This window comes from Bolinopsis microptera, chromosome 4 (genome assembly GCF_026151205.1).
Source record: "Bolinopsis microptera isolate Bmic1 chromosome 4, MBARI_Bmic_1.0, whole genome shotgun sequence".
Lineage (NCBI taxonomy): Eukaryota > Metazoa > Ctenophora > Tentaculata > Lobata > Bolinopsidae > Bolinopsis > Bolinopsis microptera.
The window spans coordinates 5,354,988-5,373,006 of record NC_087075.1 but is presented as its reverse complement, the minus strand read 5'-3'; the positions used below and the strand labels follow the sequence as shown (position 1 = coordinate 5,373,006).

Here is an 18,019-nt window from a genome sequence, read left to right as displayed (position 1 = left end):
TACATTTTCATTGTATATTTGGCTATCATTTAATCATGTTAATATAAATAAGAGTGACTGGTTACAATAGAACATTCCAATGAAATAAAAAATTTCGGTGAAACAAGAAATTTAATATTCTTAGCACATTTTACAGAATTAACAAATTAATAACAATTGCCCATTTGGTGCATGACTTTTTTCCTTGACTGCTAATTGGATAGAGACAGAAAACTAAAGGGTCAAGAAATAGGCGAGCATGAAAGCTTTTGCACACAAAAGACGGGCTCTTGTCTGTAGTTGTGAACATGTGATGTCTTGTAGTTACAAACCTGATAAGTCCCAAATGAGTGGTTCAGTAGAGTCTCCAACTTCCTTCTCTCCGCGACTGTCAGCTCACTCTGTTCCGCCTGACTCAGTGACCCAGGTCCGGTATCTTGTAGTGCCAAGTTCCGGGCAGTGAGGAGTGGGTAGAACCTTACTGGGGACTTGCTTTCTGGTAGCTCCACCTGGAGAGGGGTGGTGGTTAGTAGGTAGAACCTTACTGGGGACTTGCTTTCTGGTAGCTCCACCTGGAGAGGGGTGGTGGTTAGTGGGTAGAACCTTACTGGGGACTTGCTTTCTGGTAGCTCCACCTGGAGAGGGGTGGTGGTTAGTGGGTAGAACCTTACTGGGGACTTGCTTTCTGGTAGCTCCACCTGGAGAGGGGTGGTGGTTAGTGGGTAGAACCTTACTGGGGACTTGCTTTCTGGTAGTTCCACCTGGAGAGGGGTGGTGGTTAGTGGGTAGAACCTTACTGGGGACTTGCTTTCTGGTAGCTCCACCTGGAGAGGGGTGGTGGTTAGTGGGTAGAACCTTACTGGGGACTTGCTTTCTGGTAGTTCCACCTGGAGAGGGGTGGTGGTTAGTGGGTAGAACCTTACTGGGGACTTGCTTTCTGGTAGCTCCACCTGGAGAGGGGTGGTGGTTAGTGGGTAGAACCTTACTGGGGACTTGCTTTCTGGTAGCTCCACCTGGAGAGGGGTGGTGGTTAGTGGGTAGAACCTTACTGGGGACTTGCTTTCTGGTAGCTCCACCTGGAGAGGGGTGGTGGTTAGTGGGTAGAACCTTACTGGGGACTTGCTTTCTGGTAGCTCCACCTGGAGAGGGGTGGTGGTTAGTGGGTAGAACCTTACTGGGGACTTGCTTTCTGGTAGCTCCACCTGGAGAGGGGTGGTGGTTAGTGGGTAGAACCTTACTGGGGACTTGCTTTCTGGTAGCTCCACCTGGAGAGGGGTGGTGGTTAGTGGGTAGAACCTTACTGGGGACTTGCTTTCTGGTAGCTCCACCTGGAGAGGGGTGGTGGTTAGTGGGTAGAACCTTACTGGGGACTTGCTTTCTGGTAGCTCCACCTGGAGAGGGGTGGTGGTTAGTGGGTAGAACCTTACTGGGGACTTGCTTTCTGGTAGTTCCACCTGGAGAGGGGTGGTGGTTAGTGGGTAGAACCTTACTGGGGACTTGCTTTCTGGTAGCTCCACCTGGAGAGGGGTGGTGGTTAGTGGGTAGAACCTTACTGGGGACTTGCTTTCTGGTAGCTCCACCTGGAGAGGGGTGGTGGTTAGTGGGTAGAACCTTACTGGGGACTTGCTTTCTGGTAGCTCCACCTGGAGAGGGGTGGTGGTTAGTGGGTAGAACCTTACTGGGGACTTGCTTTCTGGTAGTTCCACCTGGAGAGGGGTGGTGGTTAGTGGGTAGAACCTTACTGGGGACTTGCTTTCTGGTAGCTCCACCTGGAGAGGGGTGGTGGTTAGTGGGTAGAACCTTACTGGGGACTTGCTTTCTGGTAGTTCCACCTGGAGAGGGGTGGTGGTTAGTGGGTAGAACCTTACTGGGGACTTGCTTTCTGGTAGTTCCACCTGGAGAGGGGTGGTGGTTAGTGGGTAGAACCTTACTGGGGACTTGCTTTCTGGTAGCTCCACCTGGAGAGGGGTGGTGGTTAGTGGGTAGAACCTTACTGGGGACTTGCTTTCTGGTAGCTACACCTGGAGAGGGGTGGTGGTTAGTGGGTAGAACCTTACTGGGGACTTGCTTTCTGGTAGCTCCACCTGGAGAGGGGTGGTGGTTAGTGGGTAGAACCTTACTGGGACTTGCTTTCTGGTAGCTCCACCTGGAGAGGGGTGGTGGTTAGTGGGTAGAACCTTACTGGGGACTTGCTTTCTGGTAGCTCCACCTGGAGAGGGGTGGTGGTTAGTGGGTAGAACCTTACTGGGGACTTGCTTTCTGGTAGCTCCACCTGGAGAGGGGTGGTGGTTAGTGGTAGAACCTTACTGGGGACTTGCTTTCTGGTAGCTCCACCTGGAGAGGGGTGGTGGTTAGTGGGTAGAACCTTACTGGGGACTTGCTTTCTGGTAGCTCCACCTGGAGAGGGGTGGTGGTTAGTGGGTAGAACCTTACTGGGGACTTGCTTTCTGGTAGCTCCACCTGGAGAGGGGTGGTGGTTAGTGGGTAGAACCTTACTGGGGACTTGCTTTCTGGTAGCTCCACCTGGAGAGGGGTGGTGGTTAGTGGGTAGAACCTTACTGGGGACTTGCTTTCTGGTAGCTCCACCTGGAGAGGGGTGGTGGTTAGTGGGTAGAACCTTACTGGGGACTTGCTTTCTGGTAGCTCCACCTGGAGAGGGGTGGTGGTTAGTGGGTAGAACCTTACTGGGGACTTGCTTTCTGGTAGCTCCACCTGGAGAGGGGTGGTGGTTAGTGGGTAGAACCTTACTGGGGACTTGCTTTCTGGTAGCTCCACCTGGAGAGGGGTGGTGGTTAGTGGGTAGAACCTTACTGGGGACTTGCTTTCTGGTAGCTCCACCTGGAGAGGGGTGGTGGTTAGTGGGTAGAACCTTACTGGGGACTTGCTTTCTGGTAGCTCCACCTGGAGAGGGGTGGTGGTTAGTGGGTAGAACCTTACTGGGGACTTGCTTTCTGGTAGCTCCACCTGGAGAGGGGTGGTGGTTAGTGGGTAGAACCTTACTGGGGACTTGCTTTCTGGTAGCTCCACCTGGAGAGGGGTGGTGGTTAGTGGGTAGAACCTTACTGGGGACTTGCTTTCTGGTAGCTCCACCTGGAGATGGGTGGTGGTTAGTGGGTAGAACCTTACTGGGGACTTGCTTTCTGGTAGTTCCACCTGGAGAGGGGTGGTGGTTAGAACATACACAGTGAATGTTCGGTCTAGGGAAGTGGAAATAATGGGAGAAGGAATATGAATTTGTCCTTATAAAAATTAAAAGCAGAAAACAAGGCTCATACTGTAAATATGGGTGTGTCAGAAAGCCCGTATGGGAAGCTAGGTCCGGTGTAGTTGAATCCACTCTCTGATCTCAGGTCCGTCCAAACATGTTGTTCTATAGCTCCTGTCAGTGGTTTGTTAAACACAAGGAAACATTTTTTAATTTTTTATAACCTTGGTATTAATAACGGAATTGTGCTTAGTTTAAAACAAGGAAGTATTGTGTGACTTTATACAATTTGGGTAATATTTAACTAATAATCCATGACAATGATTCATGACGTCTTGTCAGTACAAATATAAGTGATTGTTATGTACATAATATTCAACTAGTGAAACTGATCGTTGTTACTAAAGCAGCCAGCAGGGGGTTGACAACATGTTGTTGATTAATTGGTTATCTAATTGATTGGATGTACGTGCCCTTATGACACAAGGGAAAAAAGTCGCTACAAAAAACAGCGAAGTTCTGAGCATTAATACGTTGGGGAATCAACCAGACTATTTATCAAAAAGCATCAAATATGAATAAACACGAGTTCAAATAGAATCGAAAACCAATCTAAATCTCAAGACAGCGTACATTGCCTTAGAGTACCCTTAAGGGGAGATACACCAAAACCGTTTTTGCTCCGAACATCGATTTTATTTTATATTATTTTTAAATAGACAAAAAGAATAAGATTGTACACCTTCAAAAATTTAAAAAAATATTCCCTCATCGAGAAAAAAAATATTTTTCTTTTTCGAAAATTTTTAAAATTTGGAGAAGTCTGTCACTGTAATACCGATAGTTCGGCCAGTTAAAAAGTTTTTTGGCTGATTTTTTTACTGAACATTACTTACACTCCGTACTAGAAGCCATTGAAAGGATTATATAATTGAACAATAAATGACCAAGTTACAGACCGAACAAGGTGAAAAAAGAAAAATTGGGATCTTTGCCTATCACCAAAGTTGTACATTTCACCACCCGCCCAGGTCATCAGATATCGCTTCAAAAATTCTTGTGAGTGTAGTTAATGATCATGGCAAGCTTTTTGGAACCGGATTTCTCTCAATTTTGAGTTTTAAGCTATGCAATGTGGCCTCAAACGACTTCAAAATTCATCGTAAAAAAGGGCAAAAAAGGCAGATTTAAGGCTTAAAATGCCTATAACTCAAAAAGTATCAGTTTTTTTGAAATAATTTTTACAGGATCGTAATCAGCTTGGTAAGACGAATCTTTTAGTACGACATTTATAATATTCAAAGCCACAAAATTTGTAAAAAAATGTGTATAATTTGTACAAAATTTATACAAGGGGGGACCCTTGTGTTCGAGCTAGAAAATTATTTAAGACAATTTGTCTTCTAAAAGCACCTATTTGGTACTAAAAGATTCGTCTTACCAAGCTGATTACGATCCTGTAAAAATTATTTCAAAAAAACTGATACTTTTTGAGTTATAGGCATTTTAAGCCTTAAATCTGCCTTTTTTGCCCTTTTTTACGATGAATTTTACTAAGTCGTTTGAGGCCACATTGCATAGCTTAAAACTCAAAATTGAGAGAAATCCGGTTCCAAAAAGCTTGCCATGATCATTAACTACACTCACAAGAATTTTTGAAGCGATATCTGATGACCTGGGCGGGTGGTGAAATGTACAACTTTGGTGATAGGCAAAAATCCCAATTTTTCTTTTTTCACCTTGTTCGGTCTGTAACTTGGTCATTTATTGTTCAATTATATAATCCTTTCAATGGCTTCTAGTACGGAGTGTAAGTAATGTTCAGTAAAAAAATCAGCCAAAAAACTTTTTAAATGGCCGAACTATCGGTATTACAGTGACAGACTTCTCCAAATTTTAAAAATTTTCGAAAAAGAAAAATATTTTTTTTCTCGAGGAGGGAATATTTTTTAAAATTTTTGAAGGTGTACAATCTTATTCTTTTTGTCTATTTAAAAATAATATAAAATAAAATCGATGTTCGGAGCAAAAACGGTTTTGGTGTATCTCCCCTTAAAGTAAACGACTCCTTCACAATAATCGGCGTTGTAACAAAATAACACATGTTTTACAAGTGAACAGTGCGCGTCATTACGTCCAGCAACTTACCCTGCCTCAGAGTGCCCTTAAAATCGAACACAGTCAGGTTAATCCAATACAGGTTAGCTGACTTGCTGGGTACTATAATCTGCTCGTCTGCTGCGTTTTGTTTGTTCTTCTTTTTTGTGTCGTCCGTTTTACGACGTTTTTGTATTGAAAAACAGAGTTTTGCGTTCCTGTTCGTTGGGTTTGTTAGTTTAAATACGGTTGGGTCAACAACACTGTTATTTGTTTTTTTTAAATGAGTCAGAACATTGAATACTTTTTTACAATGTCTTAAAACATCTTAATTTCCTAAAATTTTGAATGCCTATATCTATTACCTGAAAATATCTATTACCTGGGCAGATCAGAAATATTTATCTTGAAAGTAAGTGTTTCATTCCATTCAATAACAGAAGTTATGGGTTTCTCACACGTAACGAGCTGTTCAAGACGGTTCTTGCCACTGTACAGCGCTACGTACACTCGCACCTGGGAAATTAGTTGATTAGCTTAATTAATTAATTAATTATTTAATTTGTTTAAACATAATAACTGCACAAATGGAATTATTAGATTGATTAATCGTAGACTTCAATAAATTCACATTAGAATTAGTGATAAGTGGTAAATGAAGTTCACATTAAAACTGTGACAAAGGTTTTGTTCAATAAAGCAATGATCTTATGTTACAATCTCATTGGTTAATCGCTGTCACGTGTTCGAACCCCGCTTTTACCACTGCATAAACATACACAGAAAAAAAATTAACGTCTTCTCAAGCTTCTTCGCGTTAAGTTGCATCGGTTAAACGAGTCCAAAATTCAGAACAGATACAACAAAACACGTACAATAATAATAACATCTGGTCAACCCCAGACTTATTGAGAGTGTTAAAACGGAATTTCCCGTTAAATTGAGGAGAATCTACGCTACGCACGTAAATCGGGATTTTAACTGTCCATAATTCAACTCAACACTACAATGAACAAAAATAATGAACATTTAATACATAGTCAAATGAATTATACGAGTATTGAGTATGCTAATCTTGTAGTGTTCATGGTATCTCATACAGGAATCATACAGTACACTATACATATAGTACATACTACACTATACATATATAGTACACAATACACTATACATATATAGTACACAGTGATGCAGGTACTATTTTCTACTGAGTTAACAGCTACACCTTACTACACAATGAAATGCTTGCTGAAACACTGACACTTTTCTTTCAGTCCTCCTGATCGATTCACCCTACAGTGGAAATATTGTGATATAATTAACGTTTAATTACTTGAAAAAATGTGTGTCCATCCCAAGTTTTAAAAGTGTGAACCATTAAATATGGACCTTGAAATATTGACCATAAAATATGTTTATAAAAATAATAAAACTAGCTTATTTGTAATGATCTTTTCTCTTAGAAACTGAAAATATAAAGATATATAATAATTATACTTCTAGAGATCCATTATTTACCTCCCTTTACCTTTACCTTCTAAAAATATCATCAAAAAGTAAATATCCCCGCAAAAATGGAAGATTTAAATCCTTGTTGTGGTATAACTTGATTAAAAATACGATATAGTAAGGTACATGTAATATAATAAAATATGTTATTAAAACCCCTTAGGGCGACATTATGATATGTTTTTTTTTGTGATTACGTTGTGAGGAGTTTTTTACATATCAATAAGCGGCTGTTTCTTCGGTAGGTTTGGATATTTGGGGGGGGGGGGGGGGGGGCATATACTTTAATATACTTTAATATACCTACATTATAAAAAAATATGCGAACAATTTTGTTTTATTTAATGTATAGATTAGATTTACCTTTCATGTAAAGTTAGTTTAGTTCAAAGATATTGATACTTGACCAATTTATGAGCCAAAATATATGAAGTATGAGTTCAGGGGACTAGCAACTGGCTTATCTTCTAATCTATTAATTGTAGGTATATTAAAGTATATTATTAAATGTAGGTTTTTTTCCGATTTTGACCCGGGGATATACTTTAATATGGTTGCCCCCCCCCCCCCCCCCCCCCCCCCCCATTTTTTGATGCGATAAAAACTGATAATCACAGAATACTTCTCAGTCATCATGGGTTCTCAGTGTATTTCACACACGATCTCACTCCATCATGCTGACGCTATACAAATCAATGGTTCGAAGTCTGATTGAATATTGCTGTCCATTATGGCATCCCTCAAAAATCAGCGATATCCAAGAACTGGAGAGTGTACAGAAAGCATTCACCGCCAGAATATCAGGAATGCGCGATCTCCACTCTGGGATCGCCTGGTCTATCTATCTCTGATGTCTCTTCAACGAAGGCGGGAGCGATTCATCATTCTCCATATGTGGAAAATCCTCCACGGAAAGACCAGCAATGATCTGAACGTTCTATTTGTTTTACACCCAAGGTTTGGAAACCTTGCAGTAATTCCATCAAAAGAACCAGTTCAACAGCAAACCTCACCTTGTTTGACAACTCATTTGCAGTTCAGGGACCTAAATTGTGGAATGCAATCCCCTACTATTTGAATGTCATTCAAGATCTGGAGCACTTCAAACTTTCAAAGATAGACTCACAAAATTCATGTTGTCTCTCCCTAGTCTCTGATAAGCCTTCGATCAGGAATATACTGCTCCAAATACAAATTCTCTGCTATGCTGGCGCAACGAGCGAGACTTTACTTCGCTATGGGGTGGTCAAAAGATGTGATGGCCCCGTCAAGTTTTGACGAAACTCAACATAGGTCACATAGGTTAGCTTTCTCTTTGTGTCCATGGGCTTCCTAGTATCTTCATAGTTCATAAAATACCCTCAACAATCCTTTCATGACATCACTGATCACACCGTTCCAACTGAACTTAATAATATTAACTCAATAATATTAGAAATACACGAGAGTTTAGAATATTTCAATATGACCACAAAAATATAATGAGATTAAACCCTACGAACAATCGAGTGAGGTGATCAGGTGGCGTCTAGTTGAATCGTGTGTGACTTTTCCCGGGTCTCACCAAGCCAAAACGTCCATTTAATGGAATAAAATTGTTTAATTAACAACCCTAGATACGGCTACGCAACGATTTGTTCGATCCAATGCCACCTTACAGCAACTTCGTCATCTGAGTACAAAACAATTTGATTAATTAACTAATTAACTAATTAGCGGGTCTACTTACCAGATGGCTCCGATCAAGGTTTAGATCAGACAGTGATCGGACACAGACACTAAACTTCTCCTTGATCTCGCTCGAGTACTTGTCTCCCTGGTTTCCTGAAACATAAGCCCGTCAAATATCTGGTGTATAACGTCATCGGTCATTGGAGAGGGTTTCTCTAGATTGGTTTTTGTTTTGGGAGCCGATTCTTATCTTTAAAGTGGAGATTGGTCGAAACTTGCACGTGGTTTGGTTATTTATTAAGCAACTTTCTAACTGGAGGGTGTTTGTGTTGAGTTTTGTTATTTTACTGTTGGTTTGAGTTAATGATTGGTAGTTTGACAAGTGATGGATATTCAGAATATCAATAATTATTATTCTATTGTGTTTTATTTGATACTCGTTGGTTGCACGTGCATTTTAATTTCAATGCCTAGCTTGACAATAGTGCATACGAAACTAGCAGCTTGATTTTAACGTTTATTTTATGGTGTGATACTATTGTAGCCGGGCTCTTCAGGAATCTCAAATTTGGATAAATTTTCGGATTATAGGATTTTGGTTTCTATACTTTAAGATAACAGGTATCTATAATCTATACCGATACGTTAAATATACAGTTAGCTCAGTAAATATTTAATATCAAGCTCAGTTAAGAAAGTTCCAGTAAATAATGTTTGCACATTACTTTAAACCGAGGTAAATCGGTGTTTGAATGTTTCTCAATATATCCATATTTTCGCTAAATTTCTGTTCATTTTATCTATTACTCTATTGTTTTCCTACATTTTCATTGCATCACACCTTAGGACAATATGTCATTTCCGACGCCCCAAAGGTGATTTGGTAATGTACCAAATAAATCTTATCAATAAATTTTAAATCAGTGCTTTGAGTAGAAAAATAAGTCATGACAACGCGACGGGTGACAAAAAGAAATATGCACGAGATTGCAAACATGAACAGTTCTAAGCCCAGAAATGGTAGTGTTAGCTTCCTCCAGCTAACCACAATGACGTCACAGAGATCACTCAACACTACATCGTAACGTCCCCATCACATCACCACAGCATCATACCATGGGTCGTATTTCACCCATCTCCAACTAAAGCAATCAGGAGGTTGAGTAGATTTTTACACAGACAGAAAATAATCATTTCCACTCCTCAAGATGTACGTTTTGTTGCTGATGTTCTCTGCGGTAGTGTTGTGTACGGGTAACATCACCGACAGCTACCCTTTTGCTACCACGCCAACTGTTGGACAACCTCCCAGAACATCCACCAGCAACCTCCGGTGGTAATACAACAGAACATCCACCAGCAACCTCCGGTGGTAATACAACAGAACATCAACCAGCAACCTCCGGTGGTAATACAACAGAACATCCACCAGCAACCTCCGGTGGTAATACAACAGAACATCAACCAGCAACCTCCGGTGGTAATACAACAGAACATCCACCAGCAACCTCCGGTGGTAATACAACAGAACATCCACCAGCAACCTCCGGTGGTAATACAACAGAACATCCACCAGCAACCTCCGGTGGTAATACAACAGAACATCCACCAGCAACCTCCGGTGGTAATACAACAGAACATCCACCAGCAACCTCCGGTGGTAATACAACAGAACATCCACCAGCAACCTCCGGTGGTAATACAACAGAACATCAACCAGCAACCTCCGGTGGTAATACAACAGAACATCCACCAGCAACCTCCGGTGGTAATACAACAGAACATCAACCAGCAACCTCCGGTGGTAATACAACAGAACATCCACCAGCAACCTCCGGTGGTAATACAACAGAACATCCACCAGCAACCTCCGGTGGTAATACAACAGAACATCCACCAGCAACCTCCGGTGGTAATACAACAGAACATCCACCAGCAACCTCCGGTGGTAATACAACAGAACATCCACCAGCAACCTCCGGTGGTAATACAACAGAACATCCACCAGCAACCTCCGGTGGTAATACAACAGAACATCAACCAGCAACCTCCGGTGGTAATACAACAGAACATCCACCAGCAACCTCCGGTGGTAATACAACAGAACATCCACCAGCAACCTCCGGTGGTAATACAACAGAACATCCACCAGCAACCTCCGGTGGTAATACAACAGAACATCCACCAGCAACCTCCGGTGGTAATACAACAGAACATCCACCAGCAACCTCCGGTGGTAATACAACCAAACCTCGCACTTTACAGCATAACACCACAAAGTCTCACACTAAAAAACGCAACACCACAGAACCTGAAGCTGTTACCCCGGAAAAGGTAACAACAGAGATACACTCCACAGATACAACTCAAGCCACCTGCGTAGGACGCTGTGGATCCTCCACCTCTCAACCAGAGCACACTCAACCAGGAAACACTCAACCAGAAAACACAACCCCTCAACCAGAGATAACTACACCTCAACCCCGGGTAACTGGTACAGCAGTGAACACAGACTCAAGGTCCGGTACCCAAACTAAGCATACCGTGACAGACCCAGGATCCTCGACCACTTCAGCTCCAGTACCTATCTGGTACTCCGGGAGTACGGCATCAAGTTCACAGTCACGTGATAGTTCTAGAAGTGGTGATGAGACGAGGGGGACTACTGTATTTACTTATAGTACCACAACGTTACGCAATGTAAGAACGGAAGTTGATGATGATGATACAGAAGGTGATGGAGACGGTGGTGGGACGGGCGAACCTAGAACAGCGATTCCTAACGACAAAAACAAAGGTAGTGTTTTCACAGAAAATCTTTTTAAACATCACGGTAGAAACAGAGAACTGCGCATAAAGTCCAGTCTATATCGATACAATCTCAAAGTAACTTGATGAGATTCTTCATTAAGGACGTTGGTAACTTTCAGGAGAAACAGTTTTTTCGCATTAAATCTCTAATAAAATTAATTTATTTCAGGACTTATACTGGCGCTGTCTCAAGTATTTGGCGCACTTCTCCTCCTCCTGATTTTCGCACTATTAGCACTGTTACTCTTTAAACTGAACAACAAGACACCAGAACCAGTCCAGGTCGAGGGGGAGGTCATAGAACTGGAGGCTGGAGTTTTTAGAGGAGGAGAAATAAACAGTGAAGGTGTTAAAACAGAAACAGAAAGGGACAGAGATAGTGAAAGAGAAAGAGATAGTGAAAGTGAAAGAGATAGTAATAATACAGAGATAGATGTGCTAAATAAGAGGACAGCTGTGTATTCCGATACACTAATAATAAGTAATGTGATAAGAACGAATGAACCACAGTCAGATAGTGATAAAACGTCGTCTTTATAGTAAATGGTGATGTTTCAATATTTTAGATTTGATATGATGATTGTTAAATTTTGCTTTCCAATATTTTTTATTTAATTAATGGTCGATTTAATTAATGGTCGAGCATATTTTATTTTTTTAATCATGATAATTATTCAAGTTTGTATTTTAAAATTCAGGGGACCCATCGTATTATTGGTAATTTTTGACTAAAATAAATAATTTTTGACTAACATAATAGAGGCACTATTTTGTCGTCTTTTTTATTAGCTGTTTCACCCCAAACTACACGCTCAAACCGAAAATAGTATGAAAATAACACCAAAGAGAAATGGGCCCCATTTATTGTTATTCCACAGTTTCGGATTAGCTTATTTTTTGGCGGTTAACATCTCTTTTTCAGGTTGCTACTTGCTCTGTAGAGATATGTCAGCTTCAAGCGGTCGACTGTAAATTCCAAATTTTAATAAGCTTCAATATGAGAACCGAAATATATGGTATAAAAGTTTTTCGCACGAAATTTTCATGATTTCGTGAGATCTCATTAATCAATCATCATCACAGTGAAAAACTTTTGAATTTTAGTTTTGCAGTAAACGATGACATGACAATCAGAAGATGATTATCATGCAAAATTTACATTAAAACTTCGCCCACTGGTCCAAAATTGTTACAATTGTCACTTCACATTGCCAGATTCCCCCCCCCCCCCCCCCCCCCCATAGCAGCAACTTTTTCACAAGCTGTTAAAAAAGGGTCTTTCCCCGGTTTCAAATTGTTACCTTCTTGTCGATCGAAGCATAAACGGGTTGATCACAATTGAAATTGATACCCCCTCACTGCGATTGGGCGAATGCCTTCCGATACACCAATCTTCTGAATAATCTAATGAACACTGACATACCAAGATAAACAGACACTATAATTACATCTCCAGATCCCTACCAATGGAAGTTTGTACGACTATCATTACAAATGTTGCTGTGGCTTTATTAATATTATTGTGGACCAGTACGAAAACGCACGCGTTAAACCGTTTGTTGCCGTTAAATTCCCCGTTTATTGATGATATCGTTAAAATTCTACAAATCAGTTTTCATTTTGATTGCTCTTTGCTTCTCCTTATTGGAAATTTACCAAAACATCGTAAAGACAAACTTGAAGCTCAATTTAAGAGCAGTTTCATCAAAGGTCGATTACAAGATCCCATCTCAAAAGTGGATAAAAGAACAAACTGACAGTATATATGGGGAATTGATTAAAAATTACCAGTCGCCATCCGATTTGCACTGAAAGCATGCCTCATCCTACGCAACGTATTATTTCCCGAAGATGAACATAGTGTTTACGGGAATACCTAAAACAGGATGTTCGCACTGGAAAGAACTCTTCCTACAAGCAGAGGGCGTGCTGCAAGGTAGACTTAAGTATCTTTCCGATGTACATTCCGATATCTCACCCTACAAACTCCCAAATTTCGCTAAAACATGGAACGGGAAATACGACGACAGGATCAAAACAGCTACCAGTATTGTGGCATTGAGGAACCCTTGGGTTAGAGCTGTCTCTGCATACAGACAGAAACTATGTGGCTTACAATGTGTCCAGATAAAACATGGGTATACTTTGCCGGACCTTCGGTTTGAGATCATTCAATCCGAGCGGAATGTGTCTCACATTCCTATAGAAAAGCTAAAGTACATGATACAAATCGGGGTATATACTCCAACTTTTGAGGAGTATGTTAGGCACACGGTAGAAAACAAGCATTCGATGATCGATGATCTTCACTTCAGACCTCAGCACATGTTTTTGACGGTGACCAAAGTCCGGTATGACTACATCATACCAATGGAATTTGCAGAAGAAATGTCGACTGATTTTTTTAATGAAGTTGGAATAGATTTTACTTTGCCAGGATCTTATGACGGACAAAGTGATCCGAGATTACAGGAATCTGTAGTTAAAGCAAGGGAATTATTTTCTACGTTGGATAAAGGACTAGTAGATCAATTTTATGAAATTTATAAGTTTGATTTTATGTTCCTTGATTATAGTAACTTTAGCGATCCAAACTTCCCATTTCCTAATTCCTATTACTGACAGTAAAAATGGTATATAACAGTATAAGAATTGATAATCGAAGAGTTCTTATATTTTGTATCATCTCTATAATTTCATTTTGAGACTAATTTATGACTACAGTCAAACCCCGATTAAGAAAAAAGTTTCTTCATTTTTAGTTTTATGTCACGTGATCTGTACATATACGGCAAGCTTGTCAGACTCGTTACACCCTTATCAAAGTTCAAACCCTCATCCAGTATTTGTCAACCAGTATTTGGTAAGACCATATTGGTCCAGAGAATTTTAATAGAAGTTTGAACTTTGACATCAAAGAAGCACCAAAAATCATGATTTTAAATTTGTTTCCAAATTTATGGATTCATCTACCGGCTACTGGAATATGCCATAATATAATTTCCATGCACAATTGCGTGCATGCAGCGCACTAGTATAGCTTATACTAGCTAGCTGTCTTCCATAAAAAAGATAATCACGTGCGCGCCGTTAAGTCAACTCTCTGACCAAGCGCGCTACGTAAATAGGTGAGGAAGTCGATACAAACAAAAATGCCCCATTGCGCCAAAACAAAAGTTAGATGTTCGGAAAACAGTTCGATAAAGGTTAATAATTTTACTCATTCTACTCACCCTCGAAGTGTAAAGGTGACATGGGGAATATCTCGTGTTGTTTGAATGTTTCTCTAGAGGTGTTGCTTGGTTTCATGGTGATTTGGTTTGATTTTATCAACTCTTCGTAGGTAGTAAGGATAAGATCTGGTATTCTGTTATCTCGAATACAATCTTGTATGTACTGGAATGTATTGCTCAGTCACAAATAATTCACAGATGCATTCTCGACTAATATAGCAGACTGTACAATTTCTATGAAGTAAAAACAATATCCTCTTGAAAAGAACATTGATGAGTTAATTTGATCTTCTAAATATAATAATAACGAACCTTGTACTCAGGTAGAATCAGTTTATCCTCAAAAAGATAATCCTCACATCCAGATATCTTGAGCAGGTAGTTGTTACTGGGAACCAATTTCTCAACCTCTACAAGAACGTCTAGTAGAAGTTGTACTGAGGCACGGAATGGCACTGGGGATCGTGTTCTGTTAACAAGTTTGTTAAGTAATTAACTATTAAATATGTAACATTTTGATTGGTGTGAAAATGAAATATAAATTGATAATGGTTCAGGGTATTCGCCGTTATCCACTTCAAACCATGCTTTTAGCTCGTTTACAAGGACAAATTCACAAGCAGAAACATGAATACTGGAATAGAAACAAAAACAAAAGTGAAACAGAAAGTGAAACAAAAAGTGAAACAGAAAGTGAAACATTATCTCACCCATAAAGTTTTCAACTTTCTCCCAATTCCCGGAAGTAGAATTAGGAATAAGCCGATAAGAAGAGTCAATATACAGCGTGTACTGCATGGTATTGTACAGTTGCTCGTGTTCTAGAATAGTTCCTTCTATCTTCATGAGTCGTAGTGGGTATTTTATCTTTAGTAACGTCCTGTAGTCGTGTGTGGCACGTAACTGATGATGAACAATAAAGTGATTATTTTATTACTTATAATATAATTATTCAGTTAATATATATTCATACTAACAATAATGGTGTTATTTCTTTTATCGGCACTACAGTGCTCTACTTGAGATCAAGGAGCAAAGTAAAGAACAAATGAAAGAAAGTTCAAATGATAAGTTCAACCTCAAGTTTCATTAATCTAAAGCAATCGTCAGTTCTTTATATTTATACAGTATACATACAGTAATTATTGACTTATCATGATAAAATAATCTATGTGACTACCACACAATAACACACCTCACACTTGGAAGCTAACACAGTGTCTGTAAACTACACGTGATGCCCATATAAGGAGGTAATATGTATACTACACGTGATGCCCATATAAGGAGTATATTTAATAATACCTTGTTGTAGTTGAGGGCTGTTTCCTCCATCAGATCATGAAATTCCTCCACTTCCAAAGAAGGAAACTTGGAAACCTCCATTATGACATTTCTTCCGGCCAGCATGGACAGGTTGGCTAGGAACTTCTGCAAAACATGATTGTTATGTACCATGAAAGTTAAGTACAAGTTTCGTGGAAGAGGTCCCGGATCATGGTTTATAAGTCGCTGAATTTTGTAACTGATTTAAAGATTTTCTCTTTAAAAATAATTTGACCTAATATTCTGCTTCTCACTGGATGCCTCTAGAAAATAAACTCTTAAAATCATCTTGAAATCTATTTTCATGATAAAAGGCAGATGAAACTTCCACAAAGATTTACACAATGAACGAACTGACCTTATCCACATCAACAATCCTCATCTCCACCAGCTTTAGGAGGTAGGTAAATAGTTTACTGTCACGAAGTGTCATTTTGTCATCCTCAAATCTCTCGATCATCGCACTCTCGTTAATACCTGTATTTTAATTGGTTAATTAATTGGTTAATTAATGGGATGATCAATTGATTGATCGATTAAAAAGCTGGGTGACAGAATCAACATACAACTTTCCACACAATTTTGCGCATTATTTTTGACTGAATTTTTGACCAGTGACCAATCAGTGAGGTTGGTGAGAGTGAAAAAAGTCGCCATCAAGGGAGAACCAGTATATCTGGAGAAAACTTTGATGAAAGGAAATTTATGAAAATGTCTGGTATGACATTTTCAGATTTCAGCTTTCCGCGGCCCAAATTTCACTGTTTTGACTGAATTTTTCTTCAATGACCAATTTATGAACTTACTAAAATGTTTCAAGTAAATTATTTCTTTATTTCATTATTAGTAGAGGAAACTAATCTTTATGTAACAGTAAGCACCTAAATCTGATGCTTGATGGCTACACTGTTTCAGCTTTAGCAGGGCCCTGCTGATGAAAATGTGATAATTTTTGTAACTGATGACCAGTATTAAAAATATTTTTGATTTCCACTCATGCCTGAAAGTCTTTGAGATGTTAAGATAATAATGGTTTTAACAGAAATTCATCAATAAAAACACGATATAAGAAGCATGACATGATTTTAACAGTTTTAAAAACACTGAAATAATCTTGTTTTATTTTTTTCTCTATTATTCACTCGTCACATGCCATATACATGACTCACATTTAACGAAAGTTTGGCAGAAGATCAAAATACTCGATCAGCTGAGCTTTCAAGATGCGGAGTTTCTCACTTTCCCTCACTTTCCCTCACTTTCCCTCACTTTTCCTCACTTTCACACACTAAACAAATAAGTGAGACAGAATAAGTGAGTGCATAAATACTCACAATTTTATGATAAAATTTTGGGCTGTGAAACATCACGAAGTTAATACCTTTTTTTAAATATTGTTTCGTCAATTTCACAACTAATGACTAATTGTTGTGGCAAATAAAACTCACCTTCAAACGAGAACCGTTCTTTAGGTCCCAGGTCCATCATGTTGGCTATCTTCTGCCACACTTTGTCCTGAAATATAAAGAAAGTATGACCCACAGGCCACAGAGTTTGGGGAAAGGAAACAGCTGCAGTAAATCAGGATTTTACTGTGCTAGGTAATATTATGAACTTTACAAATATTTTGAATATGACCAAAAATGAATAGCAATAACACTAATCAGGATTCATGGTTCCCGTTTGAAATAGTCAGCTATATCTTAAAAGCAGGAAGCTAAAGATAAAGAAAAACCTCTAAAATTGTAACCCGGCTAATCAACATACCCCAATCTTTAATGGCTGCACCCCCCCCCCCCCCCCCCCCTCCCTAATCTTCCAATCACCCTTAACTTACCTTAATATCAGCGAAAGTGCAGTCAGCATTGACCTTAACAGAAATCATGATTCCCTTAGGAATGGGCAGCAAAACATCAACATCTACTAGACTGTCGTGGTCACTAGCGTTACTGTAAACTGACAGTTGGGGAGCTAACACCATCCTGGACATATTATGTGGATAATTATGTGGGTGATTATGAATGATTATGTCGGTAATTTTGTAAAATTAATCATTAAGTTGGAATAATAATAACTGATTCTTTACAGTTACAAGATGGAAAGTGGAAACATTTATGGCCACTTTAATTGTGGCTTTGATTGAAATTATTATTTGTTGCAACTGATTTTAATAATGTTAGATTTCCGT

General features: G+C 39.5%; 1 protein-coding gene across 1 annotated transcript in view; it reads right to left on the bottom strand.

Moving 5' to 3' along the window:
* The window catches only part of LOC134813997 (phosphatidylinositol 4,5-bisphosphate 3-kinase catalytic subunit beta isoform-like), an 83,969-nt gene extending 66,151 nt beyond the window's left edge, over positions 1-17,818 (bottom strand). The window contains exons 1-12 of the mRNA XM_063821955.1: positions 17,669-17,818; positions 17,280-17,346; positions 16,190-16,308; positions 15,811-15,936; positions 15,216-15,408; positions 14,818-14,960; positions 14,506-14,668; positions 8,520-8,614; positions 5,664-5,797; positions 5,333-5,499; positions 3,255-3,358; positions 312-488 (exon numbers count right to left, since the gene is read on the bottom strand). Of these exons, the coding sequence (XP_063678025.1) occupies positions 312-488; positions 3,255-3,358; positions 5,333-5,499; positions 5,664-5,797; positions 8,520-8,614; positions 14,506-14,668; positions 14,818-14,960; positions 15,216-15,408; positions 15,811-15,936; positions 16,190-16,308; positions 17,280-17,346; positions 17,669-17,812 (1,632 nt within the window). The 5' untranslated portion in view covers positions 17,813-17,818. The remainder of the gene's footprint in view (positions 1-311; positions 489-3,254; positions 3,359-5,332; positions 5,500-5,663; positions 5,798-8,519; positions 8,615-14,505; positions 14,669-14,817; positions 14,961-15,215; positions 15,409-15,810; positions 15,937-16,189; positions 16,309-17,279; positions 17,347-17,668) is intronic.
* Between the last annotated feature and the right edge of the window lie 201 nt (positions 17,819-18,019).